The sequence below is a fragment of the Camellia sinensis genome, chromosome 4 (assembly GCF_055761805.1).
Source record: "Camellia sinensis isolate YWXY chromosome 4, ASM5576180v1, whole genome shotgun sequence".
In the NCBI taxonomy this organism is placed as follows: domain Eukaryota; kingdom Viridiplantae; phylum Streptophyta; class Magnoliopsida; order Ericales; family Theaceae; genus Camellia; species Camellia sinensis.
This window is the reverse complement of record NC_138964.1, coordinates 221494746-221514443: the sequence shown is the minus strand read 5'-3', so window position 1 is coordinate 221514443 and position 19698 is coordinate 221494746. Positions and strand designations below refer to the sequence as shown.

The 19698-nt window shown below is 31.7% G+C and overlaps 1 protein-coding gene across 2 annotated transcripts; it reads right to left on the bottom strand.

The window, feature by feature from the left end:
• Window positions 1–10342: 10342 nt before the first annotated feature.
• Window positions 10343–18341, bottom strand: LOC114273309 (uncharacterized). 2 transcript variants are annotated; one of them, XR_014328450.1, is made up of 4 exons: window positions 16746–18340; window positions 14909–16044; window positions 12316–12441; window positions 10343–11753 (listed from the first exon to the last, which is right to left on the bottom strand). XR_014328450.1 is itself a non-coding variant. In XM_028215074.2 (3 exons), the coding sequence occupies exons 1-3, from the start codon at window positions 17451–17453 to the stop codon at window positions 11657–11659; spliced, it is 1941 nt and encodes a 646-aa protein (XP_028070875.2). In that variant the 5' UTR covers window positions 17454–18341; the 3' UTR covers window positions 10343–11656. The 2 variants fall into 2 exon arrangements, 1 of the variants encoding a protein (XP_028070875.2); XM_028215074.2 differs by lacking the exon at window positions 12316–12441 and having other exon boundaries at window positions 16746–18341.
• Window positions 18342–19698: the final 1357 nt, after the last annotated feature.

Sequence of the window (19698 nt, the reverse complement as noted above, 5' to 3'; positions counted from 1 at the left end):
GATTTGATTTTTAAATCACTGTATTTTTTGAAAAACAAAATGGATTGTACTCATTAGTGTCACATAATGTACCAATTATTGATAATGATTAGATTGTATTTTGACCAAAAAAAAATTATAATTATAGATTGGTCTAAAGAATGTTTATACCTTTCAGAAAGTAAAAAAAAAAAAAATGTAAGTATAACATTTTTACTTTATAGCATTTTATAAATACATAATATATGAGTTGTTCATTAATTATAATACTAGCTGTCATGTTGACAATGCATGAATGCTGATGGAAGGCGCACAACAATTTAGATTTTAGTTAGTTTTTGTTTTATTTATTCAGTGAATTTCGAACAAATGTAATAAATTCTTATTTTTGTTACTTTAATTATGCAATGTCAATATTTCCTTTTAAAATTACATATATTTTATGCTAATAATTTAAAAATATGTTTGACATAACTATGAATATTTTTTTTTTTAAAATTTAATCCCGTGCATAGGACGGGTGATATGCTAGTCTATACTATATATTAAGTAAAAGGGGGTTTTTAATCCCTAAGGCCTGTGGGAGCTTCAATATCCCAATCTGAATTTTTTAAATTTTTTATTAAAAAAAAAAAACTCAACGTTTATTGATTTGGTCAAAATCTCCTGATCAGCATTTATTAACTTTTTTCAATCTACATGTCTTTACACATGCTTGCATTTATTGATTTGGTCAAAATTCCCTGATCAGCATTTAAAGATTGTTAAATTATTTTTATAAAAAATCTTAAAAAACATAATTTATATATTAAAAAAAATCTAAAAAAAATATAAATATCTATAATTATCCCGTGCATAGCACGGGTGATAGACTAGTATATATTAAGTAAAATGGGGTTTTTAATCCCAAACCTTGTGGGAGTTTCAATCTCACAATCTAAATTTCTTGACTTTTTGATTTTAAAAAAAAAAACCTTAGCATTTATTAACTTCTCACAACCCCCAAGTCTTACCCTCATAATAACACTTTAATGCATTAAGAACAAGCATAAAACAAATTCTTTAAAATCCAATACATATAAATTTCTTGAAAAGTCCCAACACATATGATTATTATCCCTCATACTAACACTTTAATACATTAAGAACAAGTATAAAAAAAATTTCTTGAAAAGTTCAACACATATGATTATTATCAAAATATTAAACTTTAATATATTATAATAAAAAAAAGAAGACATTTAATTCCTTGAAAAGTCCAACACATGATTATTATCAAGATATTAAACTTTGATATAATATAAAAAAGGAAAAAAAGGAGACATTTAAAAAAAAAAAAGATATTTAAAAATCGCAATTCACATATATAGATAACTAGCCTATCACCCGTGTTATGCACGAGATACTTATAGATATTTATATTTGTTTTAGATTTTTTTTAATATATAAATTATGTTTTTTAAGATTTTTTATAAAAATAATTTAACAATCTTATCACTAACCATAGTGTATGAGAGAAGTTGAAAATGGTACTGCAGTAACTATATACGGATTGTATCTATAATTATTTGTATGAGGGGATTTTAAATGTTGATCAGAGAATTTTGACCAAATCAATATATGCAGGCATGCAGGCATGTGGAAAAACATGTGGATTGAAAAAATTTAATAAATGCGGATTATGAGATTTTGACCAAATCAATAAATGCTGAGATTTTTTTTAAATAAAAAATAGAAAATATAGAAAATTCTAATTGGGATATTGAATCTCCTACAGGCCTTGGAGGTTAAAAACCCCCTTTTGCTTAATATATAGTAAAAATAAAAAAGATTATTTAGAACCATTGAACAAATTACAATCACATTTTTCTTTTTGTGAGTGTTTATTTTTATCTAATTTCAATCATATTAAAAAATAAAATTATAAACAAAAGGAGATAACTTCAATCATACAAATAATAATTTTTTTAATGCTATCTAATCATCATCAATAATTAAAAAAATCAATCACAAATTAAGTCAATTAATAATTAAAAAACACAATAATTTATTTTTCAAAAAACATAGTGAGTTAAAAAGATCAATTACAATTTTTTTGGTCAAAATGTAATCTAATCATCATCAATAATTGGTACATTATGTGACCCTAATGAGTACAATCCATTTTGTTTTTCAAAAAACACAGTGAGTTAAAAATCAAATCACAAATTAAGTGAATTGATAGTTAAAAAGACACAATAATTTTTTTTTCAAAAAACATAGTGAGTTAAAAAAATCAATTACAATTTTTTTTTTCAAAATATAATCTAATCATTATCAATAATTGGTACTTTAAAAATCAAATCAGAAAAAAAATCAAATCAAATCACAAATATTTTTATGCTATCTAACTACAATCATATTTTTTCACAAATAATTGTAAAGAAAAACCATTAAAACAGTAAATAAAAGATTAAATCACATTTAAAAAAAGAACCATTAAACAAACTACAATCACATCACATTTTTCCCATAATAAAATAAAAAAAAATGAAAAAAGAACCATTGACTAACTACAATCACATTTAAAAAAAAAAGAACCATTGAACTAACTACAATCACATTTTTTTTTTCTTTGTGAGTGTTAATGTTTATCTAACTTCAATCATATTAAAAATAAAATTAAAATAGTAAATAAAAATATTAAATAATATTAAAAAAAAACTATTGAACTAACTACAACAATCATATTAAAAAAAAGAGTAATTGAACAAACTACAATCACATCACATTTTTTCCATAATAAAATAAATAAATGAAAAAAAAAACTATTAAACTAACTACAATCACATTAAAAGAAAAGAATCATTCAACTAATTATGATCACATTTTTCTTTTTGTGAGGATTTATATTTATCTAATTTCAATCATATTAAAAAATCAAAAATAAAAATAAAATAGTAGATAAAAATATTAAATAACATTAAAAAAAAACCATTGAACTAATTATAACAATCATATTAAAAAAAAGAGCCATTGAACAAATTACAATCACATCACATTTTTCCCATAATAAAATAAATAAATGAAAAAAAAGAACTATTAAACTAACTACAATCACATTAAAAAAAAAGAAATTAAAATAGTAAATAAAAAGATTAAACAACATTAAAAAAAAATATTGAACTAACTGCAACAATCATATTAAAAAAAAGAGCCATTGAACAAACTAAAATCACATCACATTTTTCCCATAATAAAATAAATAAAAAAAAAAAAAGAACTATTACCTAACTACAATCACATTAAAAAAAAATTTATTCAACTAATTATAATCACATTTTTCTCTTTGTGAGGATTTATATTTATCTAACTTCAATCATATTAAAAAATCAAAAATAAAATTAAAATAATAAATAAAAAGAATAAATAACATTAAAAAAAATTATTAAACTAACTACAACAATCATATTAAAAAAAAAAAACATTGAACAAACTACAATCATATCACATTTTTCTCATAATAAAATAAATAAATAAATAAAAAGAACTATTAAACTAACTACAATTACATTTTAAAAAAAGAATCATTCAACTAATTATAATCACATTTTTCTCTTTGTGAGGGTTGATGTTTATCTAACTTCAATCATGTTAAAAAAATCAAATTATAATTTTTTATTCGCTAGACAAATCACAAATATTTTTATGTGATATCTAACTACAATATTAAAATAGTAAACAGAAGGAAAAGTCAAGAAGGAGAAAACAAAAAGAAAATTTACTGTTTGCATACGTGGTCACTGAAATTGAAAGTGTAGAAGTAAGAAGTCAAGAAGGAGAAAACAAAAATGAAACTCACTGTTTGTAATAGGTATGTGAAAAGTTAAAAAGAGTGTGTATATTGGAGAAGTTAAAAAGACTTGAAATAATTTAATAAGTGCTAAGGTTTTTTTTTTTCAAAAAAAATCAAAAAAATTAAGAAATTAAGGTTCAGATATTGGAACTCCCACAAATAGATAGATATAGATATAGACATTTACATTTGTTTTAAATTTTTTTTAATATACAAATTATTTGTTTTGGAAAAGGTACTGCAATAATTATGAGAGAAGTCAAAAAGTCTTGTGGGTTGAGAGAAGTTAATAAATGCTGAGATTAATTTTTTTTTAAAAACAAAAAATTAGAAAATTAGAATTGGCATATTGAAGCTCCCGCAGGCCTTGGGGGTTAAAAATCCCCTTTTGCTTAATATATAGTATAGATAGATTGTAAATATATTAAGGAAAAAGGGAGTTTCTAAACCCCAAGCCCTGTGGGAGCTCCAATCTCTCAATCTTAATTTTCTAAATTTTTGATTTAAAAAAAAAAATTCAGCATTTATTGATTTGGTCAAAATCTCCTGATCAGCATTTATTAACTTTTTTCAATTCACATGCCAGCATTTATTGATTTGCTCAAAATCCCTAATTAACATTTAAAATCCCTTCATACAAATAATTATAGATACAGCCCGTGCATAGTTACTGCAGTAGCCTTTTTTAATTTCTTCTGTACACTATGGTTAGTGATAAGATTGTTAAATTATTTTTATAAAAAATCTTAAAAAACATAATTTATATATTAAAAAAAAATTAAAATAAATATAAATATCTATAATTATTCTGTGCATAGCACGGGTGATAGGCTAGTAAATCTGTTGGCAAAATGAGAAGCAAATGAAACTATCCACACTAAATAATCTTAAAATGCCATTGTACTGTGGAGTATTTTGGAAAGCTGGTAAAAAGTCAATTTTTAACTTTTTATTCATTTTGAGTCACATCACATCTCACATAACTTACTCACAAAAAAATAAACTAAGCTAAGGAAAGTCAAAAAGTCAACTTTTTATTAATTTTTCAAAATACTCCTATATATACCTGTTATTGTCAACCAAAATGAAATTACAAAAAATAGAATAAATAGAATTGATCTATGCTCACGCCCAATTGATCAAGATCAATCAAGTCAATACCACCTATTAAATCAGAGCACCATGCAACCTAAACTTTTCATGATCCACTCAATTAATGTGAGAAGCTTGGTTTTATTTTTATTTTTTTATATTCGCCGGCCATATCCATGTTTTATTATTATTATTACTATTATCATTAATTGTGAAAGATAATCACTACTTCCAAAATAGTTGATACTCAACTAGAAATCAACTGCAACATAGTAGAATTGGTCCCCATTCATTTAAAACATCACAAAAACTACATATAATCGAAACCGCTCAGAGACTTCTGTCTAACAAACATCACAAAAACTACATATAATCGAAACCGCTCAGAGACTTCTGTCTAACAACCTATCGAAGAAAATATATTTATCTATTGAAATTAAGACTAATGCTCAAAGAGGTACAATTTTTTTTTTTCTTCAAAATGTCCTTAACTGAATCCATAGAAAATTAATGTTGAAAAATATGGTTACTTGAATGATTTGATATTTTAGAGAGAGTTTAGAAATTTTTTTGATTCGTTTGCTTGTATATTTTAAAAATAATTTTGGAGTTTGGGAATTTAGAATGATTTAATATTTTGCTGTAATTGAGTAGATGTGTGTGAAAGAAAAAGTAATTGAGAAGAAGAGATGAGAGAGAAAAAAGTGATTGATTGATGTGTAGAAAAGAGAAAGTGATTCTTAATTTTTTTTTTAAAATATTTGAACCGAAGAAAATTTTTAATTTTTTTTTAAAAAATTATATTTTAAAATACAGACCAAACAAGCTCCAAATGTTTAGGTGGAAAATTTTGATTAGCTAGGATGGTATTTTTATGGGGTTCTTATTCAAACTTGAAAAAGATGTTTGTTCGACAATTCATAGCAAATATAAAATTTGATTTTAATGGTTTTTAAAACTAATGACATGATTGGTGTGAAAGTTTTGTTGGACAATTTTCATTGTATTTAAATTAATTAATTTTGTTTGGGTATTAAAGGACAAATAGAATACAAAAGAAATATAGGAAAGAATAATGAATGTTTGATTACAAAAATCAAACTAGAAAAAAGAATTAAATAAATAAAAACAGATTTTATTTTGTTACAAAAACAAAATTTGTCCTTAAGACAGATTTGTCCTTTCCACGGTGCTTTCAGAATGTGAATGTCTATCTTCCAGGATGAAATGATCAACTACAAATAATAGCAGCACTACAAATTGTTTGCCTAACGAACACATTAAGTGTTTATACTGTTTCTCACAAAAATTAAATGCAGCAAAATGAAGAATAAATTTGCAGAGGTGAAGTACGAAATTTCTGAATCTAACATCAAATGAGAGCTGTCCTATTTATAGATAGATTGGTGGCTGCAGGTTTTGAATTAAACAGGTGCAAACCTGTTTGAACAGGTATGAAACCTGTTTGGTTTTGAATTAAACAGATTTAAATTTGTTGGGTTCAAAATTCAAACAGATAAAAACGGGAAGGGACCTGTTTGGGTGTATAGAAAAACCAGACCAGTTTATTTCCGGAATTAATTTGAATTCTGAATTTTATTTTTCAAAAAATTAAATTAAATTCAAATATTTTTGACCTAAAAAGATAGGTATTGGGCTGGACAAGCCTAACCCAACCTCACACCACGTACCTGCGCCCAAGCCCAGCCCGCCTGCCCGGACGGCGGCGACGGCGCGAGCGTGGTGATTTTTGGGTCCAATGGGTCTAGCCCATTTTGTCCGTAACCTCCCTCTCTAAAACACTTGGGTACCCCTTGGGGCACACCCTAAGTTCCAATCCTATGCCTTATAAACTCATTCAAAACTTCCCACCAAATCAATGTGGGACAAGCCTTATTCAAACCTTTAAGGATTTTTCACCAAAACTCCATTTCCATGGGGCATACTTTGGCTTCAATTTCCTATTCACCCGGTAATGGTTTTGAGCAACCAAATATACCACGTGAATCATAATGTGGCATAGAACGCGTTACCACTTTGACCCGCGACAAACGACGCACGGGACCCATCTAAAAAATAGACCAAACTTAGGAAAAAATTCTGATTTTACCTAGAATTTTCCAACCATTTCTAACAATCCCCCACATGAATGGAATTTGATGACAACGGAAATGCAACAATATGCAGACAATCCCCCACATGAATGGAATTTGATGACAACGGAAATGCAACAATATGCAGACTTTATCAAAAGAGTATAAGTCGAAAATATCTTGCATTAGGATAGGTAGCTTTCGGCCTTGAACCTTCCCTAGTGATAACCTATTGGACTTACTAGCTAACCAATGGATGCAATGCCTTGAATTGTTCAGCCGTTTGTATAAGCCAAGACAATAGATTTCATACAAAATATCTTTTAACACATCGTGGTTCTCACTGTTGTGTTTATTTTGGCCTTGAACGCTCCTGGTTTTCATGAGTGTTTCTAGAGAATTTAGCATTTTTCATTCTCGTAGAACTGGCCCCAGTTCGACACTCATATAGGTGATTCTTATTATGAGTGTCTCCTTATACTCGTCTTGATTTTATGCCTCAATCAAGATATAAGTAATCATTAAAAACAAAGCTTATCCTTATACTCCTGTATACAATATATGTTGCAGATATCACTCTCACCATAGGAATGGTTAGGGAATTTTAATCCCTTGGTGATTTCTGGCGAGCCACACATAACTTAGTTGTCCCTTTGAACTTAGTTCTTGGGATCTCCAGTCATATAAGTAGGGTTTCCATTATGATGACGCTTATGTAATAGGCTTTAATCCCATCCCCTTCGATGAACTATACACTAGCTCTTTTGTCAAACCTTTTGTTAACAGATTCGCAATATTCTCTTTAGATTTTATATAATCTATTGAGATTATTCCATTTGACAACAATTGCCTTACAGTATTATGTTGACGACGAATATGTCGTGACTTACCGTTATACATGTGATTCTGTGCCTTGCCTATTGCAGATTGACTGTCACAATGAATGCAAATAGCTGGCACGGGTTTTGGCCACATTGAAATGTCTTCTAAGAAGTGATGAAGCCATTCTGCTTCTTCTCATGCTTTGTCTAAAGCAATGAACTCGGATTCCATTGTGGATCGTGCGATGCAAGTTTGTTTCGTGGATTTCAAGAAACAGCAGCGCCTCCCAGAGTAAAGACATATCCACTTGTACATTTTGAATCTTTAGTATCAGATATCTAATTTACATCACAATACCCTTTAAGTACTGCTGGATATCGAGTAAAGTTCAAACCATGATCACGGGTGAATCTTAGATATCTAAGAACCCGTATGATCGCTTTCCATTGGTCTTCTCCGGGGTTACCAGTGTACCTACTCAATTTACTGACTTCATAAGCTATGTCAGGACGAGTACAATTCATTAGGTACATTAGGCTACCAATGATTTAGGAGTATTTTAACTGAGACACTGCATCACCTTTATTTTTCGATAAATAAAGACTGATGTCTATAGGTGTTCTAACTACATTCAAATCATCCTTGATAAATTTATCAAGAATTTTCTCAATATAATGAGATTGAGATAATGCATATCCGTCAGATGCTTTAGTAATTTTCATTCCTAATATCACATTTGCGACCCCCATATCTTTCATATCAAATCTTTTGTTAAGCATTTGCTTAGTTGATTTGATCATATTTTGACTGCTTCCAATGATAAGCATGTCATCCACATAAAGACAAACTATGACATATCCTTGGTCAGTGTTTTTAACATAGACGCATTTGTCACATTTGTTTATCTTAAACCCATTAGTAAGCATTGCATGATCAAATTTTTCATGCCATTGCTTAGGTGCTTATTTTAATCCATAAAGAGACTTTACAAGTCGATAAACTTTTTTTTCTTGCCCTGACACTACAAACCCTTCGGGTTGCTCCATATAGATCTCTTCATTTAGATCACCGTTTAAGAAAGTTGTCTTAACATCCATTTGATGTATCTCTAAATTAAACAACTCTGCTATAGCAATAAGCATGTGAATAGATGTTATTCTAGTTATAGGAGAATATGTGTCAAAATAGTTCAAACTTTTCTTTTGTCTGTAACCTTTTACTACAAGTCTTGCTTTATACTTGTCTATTGAACCATCTGCTTTCATTTTTCTCTTGAATATCCACTTATATCCAAGAGGTTTAGAACCTAGTGGAAGATCCAACAATTCCCAAGTATGATTTTGGCATAATGGATTCAATTTCATTATTAACAGCCTCTTTCCACAAAGGTGCTTCAGGACCTGTCATTGCTTCCTTAAAGTTTTGAGGTTCATTTTCTAACAAGTATGTCAGAAAATCTGGACCAAAGGATTTTGATGTTCTCGTTCTCTTACTTCGTCTTGGTTTATCATCAGTTAAATCATGTTGATCGAGATTATTACTAGTCTCTTGTGTTTGATTGTCATTAGTCTCTTGACTTTGTGTACAATCATAAGTTTTTTTCTGTAAACTTAATTCCTGTCCTTTATTGTAAGGAAAAACATGTTCAAAAAACACAGCATTCCTTGACTCTATAATAGTGTTCACATTTATATCAGGTATTTCTGATTTATAAATTAGAAACCGATATGCACTACTGTTCTGAGCATAACCAATAAACATACAATCTACTATTTTTGGTCCAATATTAGTCTTTTTTGGAATAGAAACTTCAACTTTTGCCAAACACCCCCACACTTTTAAGTATTTGTAGGAAGGCAGTCGACATTTCCACAATTCATAAGGAGTGTTGTTAGTTTTCTTGTGGGGTATTCTGTTAAGAACATAATTAGCAGACAATATTGCTTCCCCCCACAAGTTCTGTGGTAAGCCTGAACTTAGTAACATGGCATTCATCATTTCTTTTAGGGTTCTATTCTTCCTTTCAGCAATTCCATTTTGCTGTGGAGAATAAGGTGCTGTGGTTTGGTGAATAATGCCATGTTGTACACAAAATTCATTCAATGGTGCATCATATTCACCACCCCTATCATTTCTAACCATTTTAATGGTTTTACCAAGTTGATTTTCAACTTCTGTTTTGTAGAGTTTAAACATTTCTAAGGTTTCATCTTTACTTCTAAGTAAATAAACATAACAATATCTTGTGCAATCATCGATAAATGTTATGAAATACGTTTTACCTCCTCTAGTTTGAACAAATTTAAGATCACATACATTTGTATGAATTAATTCTCGAGGTTCGGTTTTCCTTTCAACTGATTTAAATGGAGCCTTAGTTAGTTTCGCTTCTATACAAATTTCACATTTATGATTAGGATTAATTTCAAACTTTGGTATATAATCTAAACCAATTAATCTACGCAAAGCATCAAAATTCACATGTCCTAATCTACCATCCCATAAATTCGACTCAAGAATATAAGCAAAAGATATGTTATTCTTATTCATAGCAACTTTCGGTACAACTGTCATTACATTCAATTTAAAGACCATCACTCATGTATCCCTTACCAACATACATACCACTCTTTATTAATACAAATTTATCAAACTAAAAAACAAGCCTAAAACCATTTTTACTTAACAAAGAACCAGAAATTAAATTCTTCCGGATGTCAAGTACATGCAGTACGTTGTTGAGGGTCAGTTATTTTCCTGATGTCATCTTCAAGATCACTTTCCCTTGCCCAGCCACAGTAGAAGTAGAAGTAAAAGAATTTCCCATGAAAAGTTATTCACCATTTGCAGCCTCATTGTAGGTAGTGAGCATCTTCTTGTCCGCACAAATGTGACGAGTTGCTCCAGTGTCAACCCACCATTCCTTGGGATTTCCAACCAAATTAGCCTCGGACACCACAACAGAGAGGTTGATGTCATTCACCCTATCAGAGATATAATCTAATTCTGTCACATTGGCCTGATTGGGGGTCTTTTTGCTTGTACTTCCATGATCCTTCTTAAGGCGGCGGCAGTCAGAAGCTCGATGTCCAGTCTTACCACAGTTATAGCATTTTCCTTTGAACTTCTTGTTGCCATTGTTGTCGTTTTGTTTAGGACCATCTCTAGTAAACTTCCTCTTTTTGTTATGTGGTTTATGAACTTGTTCAACCACATTAACCTTGGACTCGATGGGATTTTTCCTATTCTTCTTTTCAGCCTTACGGTTATCTTCCTTAATTCTTAGTCTTACAATAAGTTCATCTATAGTCATCTCTTTGCGTTTATGTTTTAAATAATTTTTAAAATCATTCCAAGCCGGTGGTTACTTTTCCACTAAAGCAGCGACTTGGAAAGACGCGTTCAGAGACATACCCTCAGAATGAATATCATGTAAAATTAATTGAAAACTTTGAACTTGAGAAATTACCGATTGGAAGTCTACCATAACAAAGTCCAGAAATTTACCGACGACAAATTTCTTTGTGCCGGCATCCTCTGTCTTGTATTTCTTTTCCAAAGAATCCCATAATTCTTTTGCTGACTTTAAAGGACTGTAAACATTATACAGTATGTTGTCAAGGCCATTGAGGATGTAGTTTCTGCACAGGAAATCTAAATATTTCCAAGCATCTACAGCGGCAACAACTTGCCGATCACTTTCACCTTCTTTAAGTGCTGGAGCCTCTTCATGGAGAAACCGGGCCAAATTAAGAGTTGTAAGATAAAACAACATCTTCTGCTGCCATCTTTTAAACTCAGTACCGTTAAATTTTTCCGATTTTTTCTCCATGATTTATTGGTACATGAACATGGTTCTGGATAGGGACCGGTGTTGGTGTAACAATCGGAGTACCACTTCCAGTTGCAGTTTCAGTAGCAGTAGCCATAATCTATGATTACAAAAATAAAAAAAAAATTAAAACACAAATTAATTTTCTAATTACTAAAACCAGAAAATAAATTATAAACCAAAATAATTTTATTTTCCTTGTTACTAAAACTAGAAAAATAAAATACCACAATAATTTTCTGTAACACAAATTAATATCCTGCAATTGTTAATGACATCAGTATATTACTACTAGTTGTCAAAGAAAAGAGACAGTATATTACTACTGTTTGTCAAATAGCATAAACCACTATTTGTTTTTCCAACCAGAATATGTCTTTATGAAATCATAGAAAATTAAATACAATAAAGATACCAAAAATGATTCTGTCTTAAGATTGTTCGACAATCTTCACTGCATTTAAATTAATTAATTCTGTTTGGGTACTAAACGACAAACAGAATACAAAAGAAATATAGGAAAGAATAATGAATGTTTGATTACAAAAATCATACTAGAAAAAGAATTAAATAAATAAAAAAAGATTTTATTTTGTTACAAAAATAAAATTAAAATCTAATTTAAATAAATAATAAAAACAGAAAATAAATAAATAACTTACTTGATTAATATCTTGAATATTATTCTGATTAAGTCCAGTGTTTGACACTGTGTCTTTAAGATAGATTCGTCCTCTCCACGATGCTTTCAGAATGTGGACATCTATCTCCCAGAATGAAATGATCGACTACAAACAATAGCAGCACTACAAATTGTTTGTCTAACGAGCACACTAAGTGTTTATACTGTTTCTCACAAAAATTAAATGCAGCAAAATGAAGAATAAATTTGCAGAGATGAAGTACAAAATTTCTGAATTTAACATCAAATGAGGGTTGTCCTATTTATAGATGGATTGGTGGCTGTAGGTTTTGAATTAAACAGGTACAAACCTGTTTGAACAGGTATGAAACCTGTTTGGTTTTGAATTAAACAGATTTAAATCTGTTGGGTTCAAAATTCAAACAGATAAAAACGGAAAGGGACCTATTTGGGTGTACAGAAAAATCGGACCAGTTTATTTCCGGAATTAATTTGAATTCTGAATTTTATTTTTCAAAAAATAAAATAAAATTCAAATATTTTTGACCTAAAAAGATAGGTATTGGGCCGGACAAACCCAACCCAACCTCACACCACGCACCCGCGCGCCCAAGCCCAGCCCAACCTGCTCGATCGGACGGTGGTGCGCGCGTGGTGATTTTTGGGTCCAATGGGTCTAGACCATTTTGCCCATAACCTCCCTCTCTAAAACACTTGGGTACCCTTTGGGGTACACCCCAAGTTTCAAACCCATGCCTTATAAACCCATTCAAAACTTTCCACCAAATCAATGTGGGACAAGCCTTATTCAAACCTTTAAGGATTTTTCACCAAAACTCCATTTCCATGGAGCATACTTTGGCTTCAATTTCCCATTCACCCGGTAGTGGTTTTGAGCAATCAAATATACCACGTGAATCATAACGCGGCATAGAACGCGTTACCACTTTGGCCCGTGACAAACGACGCACGGGGCCCACCTAAAAAATTAACCAAACTTAGGAAAAAATTCTGGTTTTACCCAGAATTTTCCAACCATTTCCAACAAATTTTACTTGGTCCAACCATGCTAAGGTCACCATGATGTGCTCTATAACATATATATATATATATATATATGCATGACAGCTACAAGCATGGAGATTTTATGGTTTAGAAATTATAAATAAATAAAAATAAGTTGGTTTAGAGATTTTATGACCGGCTACGTATTTTCAAAAGTAGATATGTAATCACATTTTCAGAGCTCAAATCAAGCATAGAGTTCAAACCAAGGACTGGAATCACATTTCTAGAGTTCCATCAAACACAGCCCTAGGTTTTTTTTTTTCTTACTATTTTTTTAAAGAAAAGAAATAAGAAGGGTAAATTACAAATACACCCTTAAGATTTGTTTAAAATACGAATTGTCTCTTGTGGTTTGAAAAATTACAAATACCTCGCTGTCAGAATTTTTTATTTAATAGAATTAATTAAAAAAGTAAAATTTTTAACTATTCACCTATACAATAATATAATTATCTGAATTATTAATTGAAATAAAATTTTAACAATATTAAAAACTGTTAATTAACTTGATGATTTATTAATAAAAAGACCTATCTGTTATGAAATTAGAAACGTTTGGGGACATAATATAATTTTTAGAATCACAAAGAATAATTTGTAATTTAAGTAAATCTCATGTGTGTTTGTAATTTACCCAAATAAAAAACTACTACAGAGGCAGTGTGTGAGCTCAAATTTAGGGAGGAATTGTACTGTTTAAAGGTCATAGTAGGTAGGGACATAGAAATATCTGTGACATTTTCCAAGACAATGCTAATGAGGTTCCACAAAATTTAAGTTCAATGTTTTGAAATACAGAAAAGAAGGACTTGTACAGAAGTTTCTTTCCGGCACATATTGTTATCTGTATAAGCAACCGCATTGTATTTCTTATCTTCTTTTAGTATAGTCAAACTGGTGTGAGCAATGATATAGCCAAGACTGCAGAACCACGTAAATTTGTTTGTCAAGTTTTTCTTGTTTGTGAATGATTCTTCTTGCTATTGATAGCTATTGTGTGAGTGGTTTACTCCATAACATGTATTGGCTTCCTGTGTGAAAGATCTTCCAGAGGGGTTAAATCCACATGTATTCCTGGGTCCTAGTTTTTCTTGGAAATCTTGTCTATTTTGCTATGGTAGTTTGTCTTTTAGGCCCTAGTGAGTATTTTCTATTGTCTAGGATGGCAACGGGTTGGGTTTTTTCGGGTTTTGTGTGCGGTTTCTTAATTGTAGACTCAATTAGTTTAGTGACACAATTTCATACTTCACTCTTAGCCCTAACAGTTTTGACCTATCTCTATCAAAGCTCTCTCAACCTTTTCTATCAGAATCGGGTAAGATCAAACACAATTAGAAATAATTTTTGGAATTCATTAAAATATCAGTAAAATCTTGCATAATATTACATCTCTCTTGTTTGAAAATGAATATTGAAATTCAGACAGAGAGTCAATAACTTACAGGTACATAATTAACGGACTATAAACAATCAACAACCATATAGTAAAGAGAGTCTGGAAAGCAGCTATAAAACTCACTAACCTACAGAATTAGAGAGGTTACCTTAGTCCTTCCTTCAGTGCTGATACGCCAAAACGAAGGTACTGGTTCATCAATCTCTTATCAGATATTTGATTTGAACAAGATGGCCCTGCAATATCACTCCGAACGTAGTCACATTTTTGTTTATCCGAGCATTCGGGTGAGGATATTGATGATTTAGAGAATGAACTAGAAAACAAAAGACGTGGAACAGCAAGATCTGGCATAACACCCTGCACTAATATTCCTGAAGCAAATTTCTTTTTTGCGTTTGGACTTGGAAGGCTGCTTCTTAAAGAAACCGTTCTCTTGTTGTTAGGAAAGGATGCGAATCTTTGTCGGAGTGGGATTGGATTTTCATCTGCATTTCCATCTACCATTTTCTTGGGCATCTTGTTCTTTCTTTCTTTCATCTTGGGCCAGTGGAGCAGGCGTTTCAAACGTTCTGCTGCATAATTTATAGAAGCTAGTTTTTTGTAATTTGAATTTGATTCATTACAGTCTTCTATGGTCGAGTCACTGGTGTCTGATGCATTCTCAATCCCTGTGTATAAGAATATTTTTGAATCGGAGATTCTGAAAGAAGTTTCGGGACTCCCCATACTTCTCATCCTTAAGTGGGAAGCAATGGTTCTGCTTGCTGTATAGTCCTGACCATAGGAGATTCCTCCACCTGAAATTAACTGTCGGGTTAGTATGTCAGATGATGCAGAACGTGGATGCTTCCGGAGGAGATCAAGTGGGGTCATGCCATTTGAATTGCAATCGTTCACATCAATTGAACGGACACTCATTATTTGCTCGACTAAATCAGAATGAATGTTCCCAATGATGGCCAGATAAAGAGCAGGTCTACCATCGTTGTTTTTGGCATTTATGATGTCTTCGGTGTCGAACAATTTTCCACATACTAACTGCGTCATAAGTTCAATTTGTCGATCCAATCTTCTGAAACTGGGAGTTTGAAAACCAGACACCGCCATATGTAGGAAAGTTTCTCCGTCTTTGTTTGTTATATAGATGGATGAGGGAGATACAAGAATTAGAGCTTCAACCACGGCTAATTGGCCTCTGTAGGAAGCTACATGCAATGCTGTGTTGCCATACTTGTCCGTGGAGTTGATGATATCGAAGGATGCTATAAGATCTTTCACTACCTGAACAAATAACAAGGTTGCCTATGAAGTTCTAAAACCAAGCTACTGCAAATAATTGAAATTGTGATGTATTATTCTTCTTCCTCCAGTAGAATTACCAATGAGCAGCCTATCTGTTCCTTAATTTTTAGTGTACAATCTTACAAAATTGTGCAAGTCTATAGGTATCAATGCTATATGTACGTTGGCTGATCCTAGTACAACTACAGTTGCAAACAATTTGTGGCTCCTAGGATCGTTTCAAGAACCATTTCATATGAAGAATTCATGCATTTTCACAACTCCAACTCGACTAACAATTAGCACATATATGATGTCAAACAGAACACTTGGTAGATGCCATTGTGCAAAATAAAATTGTATCTAAAAAGGCACATCAACAGTTGGATATTTGTTGTAATTGGCTTCTTCCAATACTACTACATGTAGTAGAGCAAACCAAAATCTTTTCACTCCAAAAACATGGAAGCATAATCATAGCAAAATTTAAGAAAAGAAACAGATAAGAAAAAACTAAAATTGGATGAAAGATCAAGACTTTTTATTTTCCATTCCTATCTACAATTTCATAGTGCCGGCTATTAGGTATACGATGCATACAACCAGCTGACATAAATCATTGTAGGCTAAAACTTAGTGATTTGACCATCCAAACAAAAACTAAGAAATTGAAATTTGAAGCTAAATAGCAAGATCCTCACCTCAACCTGGCCTCTGCCAGCTGCGGCATGTAAGACAGTTGAACCTCGAGTATCTCTATAAGCCGAAACATCAAAGCAATCACCAACAAGCACTTTCAAAATCTTCAAATTGCCTCCTCTTGCAGCGGCATGAACAGCTCTATTCACCATATCCCACTTATAATCACAAGGGATCTCCCCAATATGCTCCTCCAACTCTCTCCCATCACCTGCCAAAAACCTCGGTGACACTGCAAAATCAAAAAGAAGCCTGAAAACCTTACAATTCTTACTCCTGGCAGTAGCATAAAGTATATCAGTCACACCATATTCTCCTTCCCCAAAAACTAGTAGAGGGTTTTTTTCAACCAGGTCTCGGGCAAAGCCCAAGTCTCCAGCTGAGGCAGCAGTGTAGAGAAGCCAGCCACCATGCCCAGCTCGGATGAGGGAATTTTTCCCTCTCTTGCTTTCGCACTCGAAAAAGAGCTTCTGGGCAACCTGAGAACAACACTTGGCAACATCATCAAACTGTTCTTCGTCGTCCCAGACAGTCTCAAGGTGGCGGATTCGCCTGAGAGAGGTGAGTTTGATAAGGTGATTGGCGTCTAGGCGAATGAGCTCCCGGACTAAGTCATAGTGGCCCTTGGCAGCTGCCCAATCAAGTGGGGAAGCAAACCACCATTGGTCCCCAGTGCTTTCCCACCGGAGAGGAAAATATGAAGGAGACATTGGCAATTGAAACTTGAGATCAGCCTAATACAATTATAAATACTACCACTGATGTTTTTGGCCAAGTTAATGCTAACCCTTTTCAGATACAATTCAACTCAATTACTTTGAATTGGTTCTGAATCCAAACCCTAAGGCAATGTGGACAATTGCAACAAGAAAAGTACCCAGCTAAAATCCATGATTTGAGGCAATTAATTTAAAGGTAAAGCACACAAAAGCATTATTACTAACAGAAGTATAATCACAACCCTAATCAATTCAGAAGCAAGTTTTTCGGGGAAAAAAAGGAGGGACAAGAAAAATCAGGATATGTGAGAATCTTAAGTAAAGAAAAAGAAGAAATACCCTTTTGGAGAGATTATGAACACCTTTAAAAGCTTGCGAAACAAAGAGAATCCATTAGTGATGATGCCAAGAACACAGAGAGGATCAGAGGAATAAGTAATAGTATCATTCAAGTATATGATATGAGAGAGAGAGAGAGAGGTATGAAGCCATCATTAATCACAGGAAGCAAAACCTAGAAAAGGGAAGATGCCTTGGTACAAGGAAAGTTAGAAATGAGTGGAAAATATGTTCGTAATGAGAAAAGAAAATGTTATAAACTTTAAATTCTTTATCAAATAAATGAATATATGAATGTGTGCTCAACATTTTTGTGAGATTCACACCTTTTAATTATTTATGTAGTAAAAAATTTAGTCGGGACAAAATCCAACTGTTCCAAAGAATATGACAAGACATAAAAGACAATGCAGGAGGAGGGTTTGCTTTTGAGCTGTGAAAGTCCAGTTAAAGATGTAGAGATATCCAGAGCGCATGCTAGAAGAGAGAGAGAGAGAGAGAGAGAGAGGTGGCAAAGTTGAACCAGAGGGAAGGGTTTTACTGCGTCAATGTTGGACTAATTATAGGGGGCTGAAGATGAAGCCAGAGTGCCTTCAGATAATCCAATGGATTTGTTAGTTACGCTTTATTATTGTTAGTTGCGCTTTGCTGTTGGTTCCAATGGATTTGTTAGTTACGCTTTACTATTGTTAGTGACCCAATTAACATACAAAGTTTAAATTTGCCTGTTTGATTTGAAAGAAAATAAAGGCCCGTTTGGTAGAACTGTGAAAAAATAATTATAGATTATAACTTAACAGATTATAATTTATAGCTATGAACATAAGTTATTAATCTGTTTGGTGCAGCTGTGGAATTATGGATTTAAGTAGCAGAGTAGTATTTGGTTGATAAGTGGTAAAATAGCTTTTTACTGTATAATTGTCATTTTTTTCAGTTTTAATTTAAAAAAATTATTTCATTAATAAAATTTAATATAATTAATATTAATTAGTATCAATTAATATAAAAATTGATACATTTGATAAAAATGTAATAGAAGTATTGTTGTAAAAAAAATTTCCATTATAAATTAATTAGTATCAATTAATTGCTTAATTAGTATTAATTAATACTAAAATTATTAATTACTATCAATTAATGGCTTAATTAGTCTCAATTAATACTAAAATTATTAATTAGTATCAATTAATATTAATAATTAACAATTGTTATTAATTAGTATCAACTAATAATTAATTCATTACAAACATATACAATATTAATTTATTAATAATTAATACCAATATAAAAATTGTTGATTTTTTCTTTTTCTTCATTTTTTTTCTTCTCTTCTTTCTTTTTGTTAATTTTGTTTAATTTATTAATTCATTACATATTATTTTATTAATTTATTAACCGCCGCCGGTGGCTAGGGTTTCAACGCCAGAGAACAACGCAGATTGCGATCACGACGGCAACAAACAATGTAGATCAAGAGAGAAAGGGAGGGAGGGATGGTGGTGGTTAGGGTTTCAGATCGCAATCGCAATCGTAGAGAGAGACAGAGAGAGAGAGAGAGCATGGGTCGATCCTGATGATGGCAAACAACGCCGGAGAACAACGCAGCCGGTGAGAGAGAGAGAGAGAGAGGTGGCAATGGTTAGGTTTCAGATCATGATCTAGACAACAGTGATATAATCAACCTGACTCAAAAATTCATGAAGATGAAGCCGCCAACTTTCGTGGATGGTATTGAACTGTTGAAGGCAGAAACATGGCTACTTGAAATGGAAGAATTGTTTGAGGTATTTCAATGCTCCGAAATGCAAAAAGTTCTCTTGGCCACTTATACATTGAAAGATGAAGCCTGGAGATGGTAGCTACTGATCCGAACTAATAATGGGAGCATGACATG

Coding starts and splice junctions, on each gene's coding strand:
- LOC114273309 (XM_028215074.2), bottom strand. CDS start 17,453: ATGTCTCCTTCATATTTTCCTCTCCGGTGGGAAAGCACTGGGGACCAA. Junction 16,045..16,745: donor CTGGCAGAGGCCAGGTTGAG/GTGAGGATCTTG, acceptor TTATTTGTTCAG/GTAGTGAAAGATCTTATAGC. Junction 11,754..14,908: donor GCACTGAAGGAAGGACTAAG/GTAACCTCTCTA, acceptor TTGTAATCATAG/ATTATGGCTACTGCTACTGA.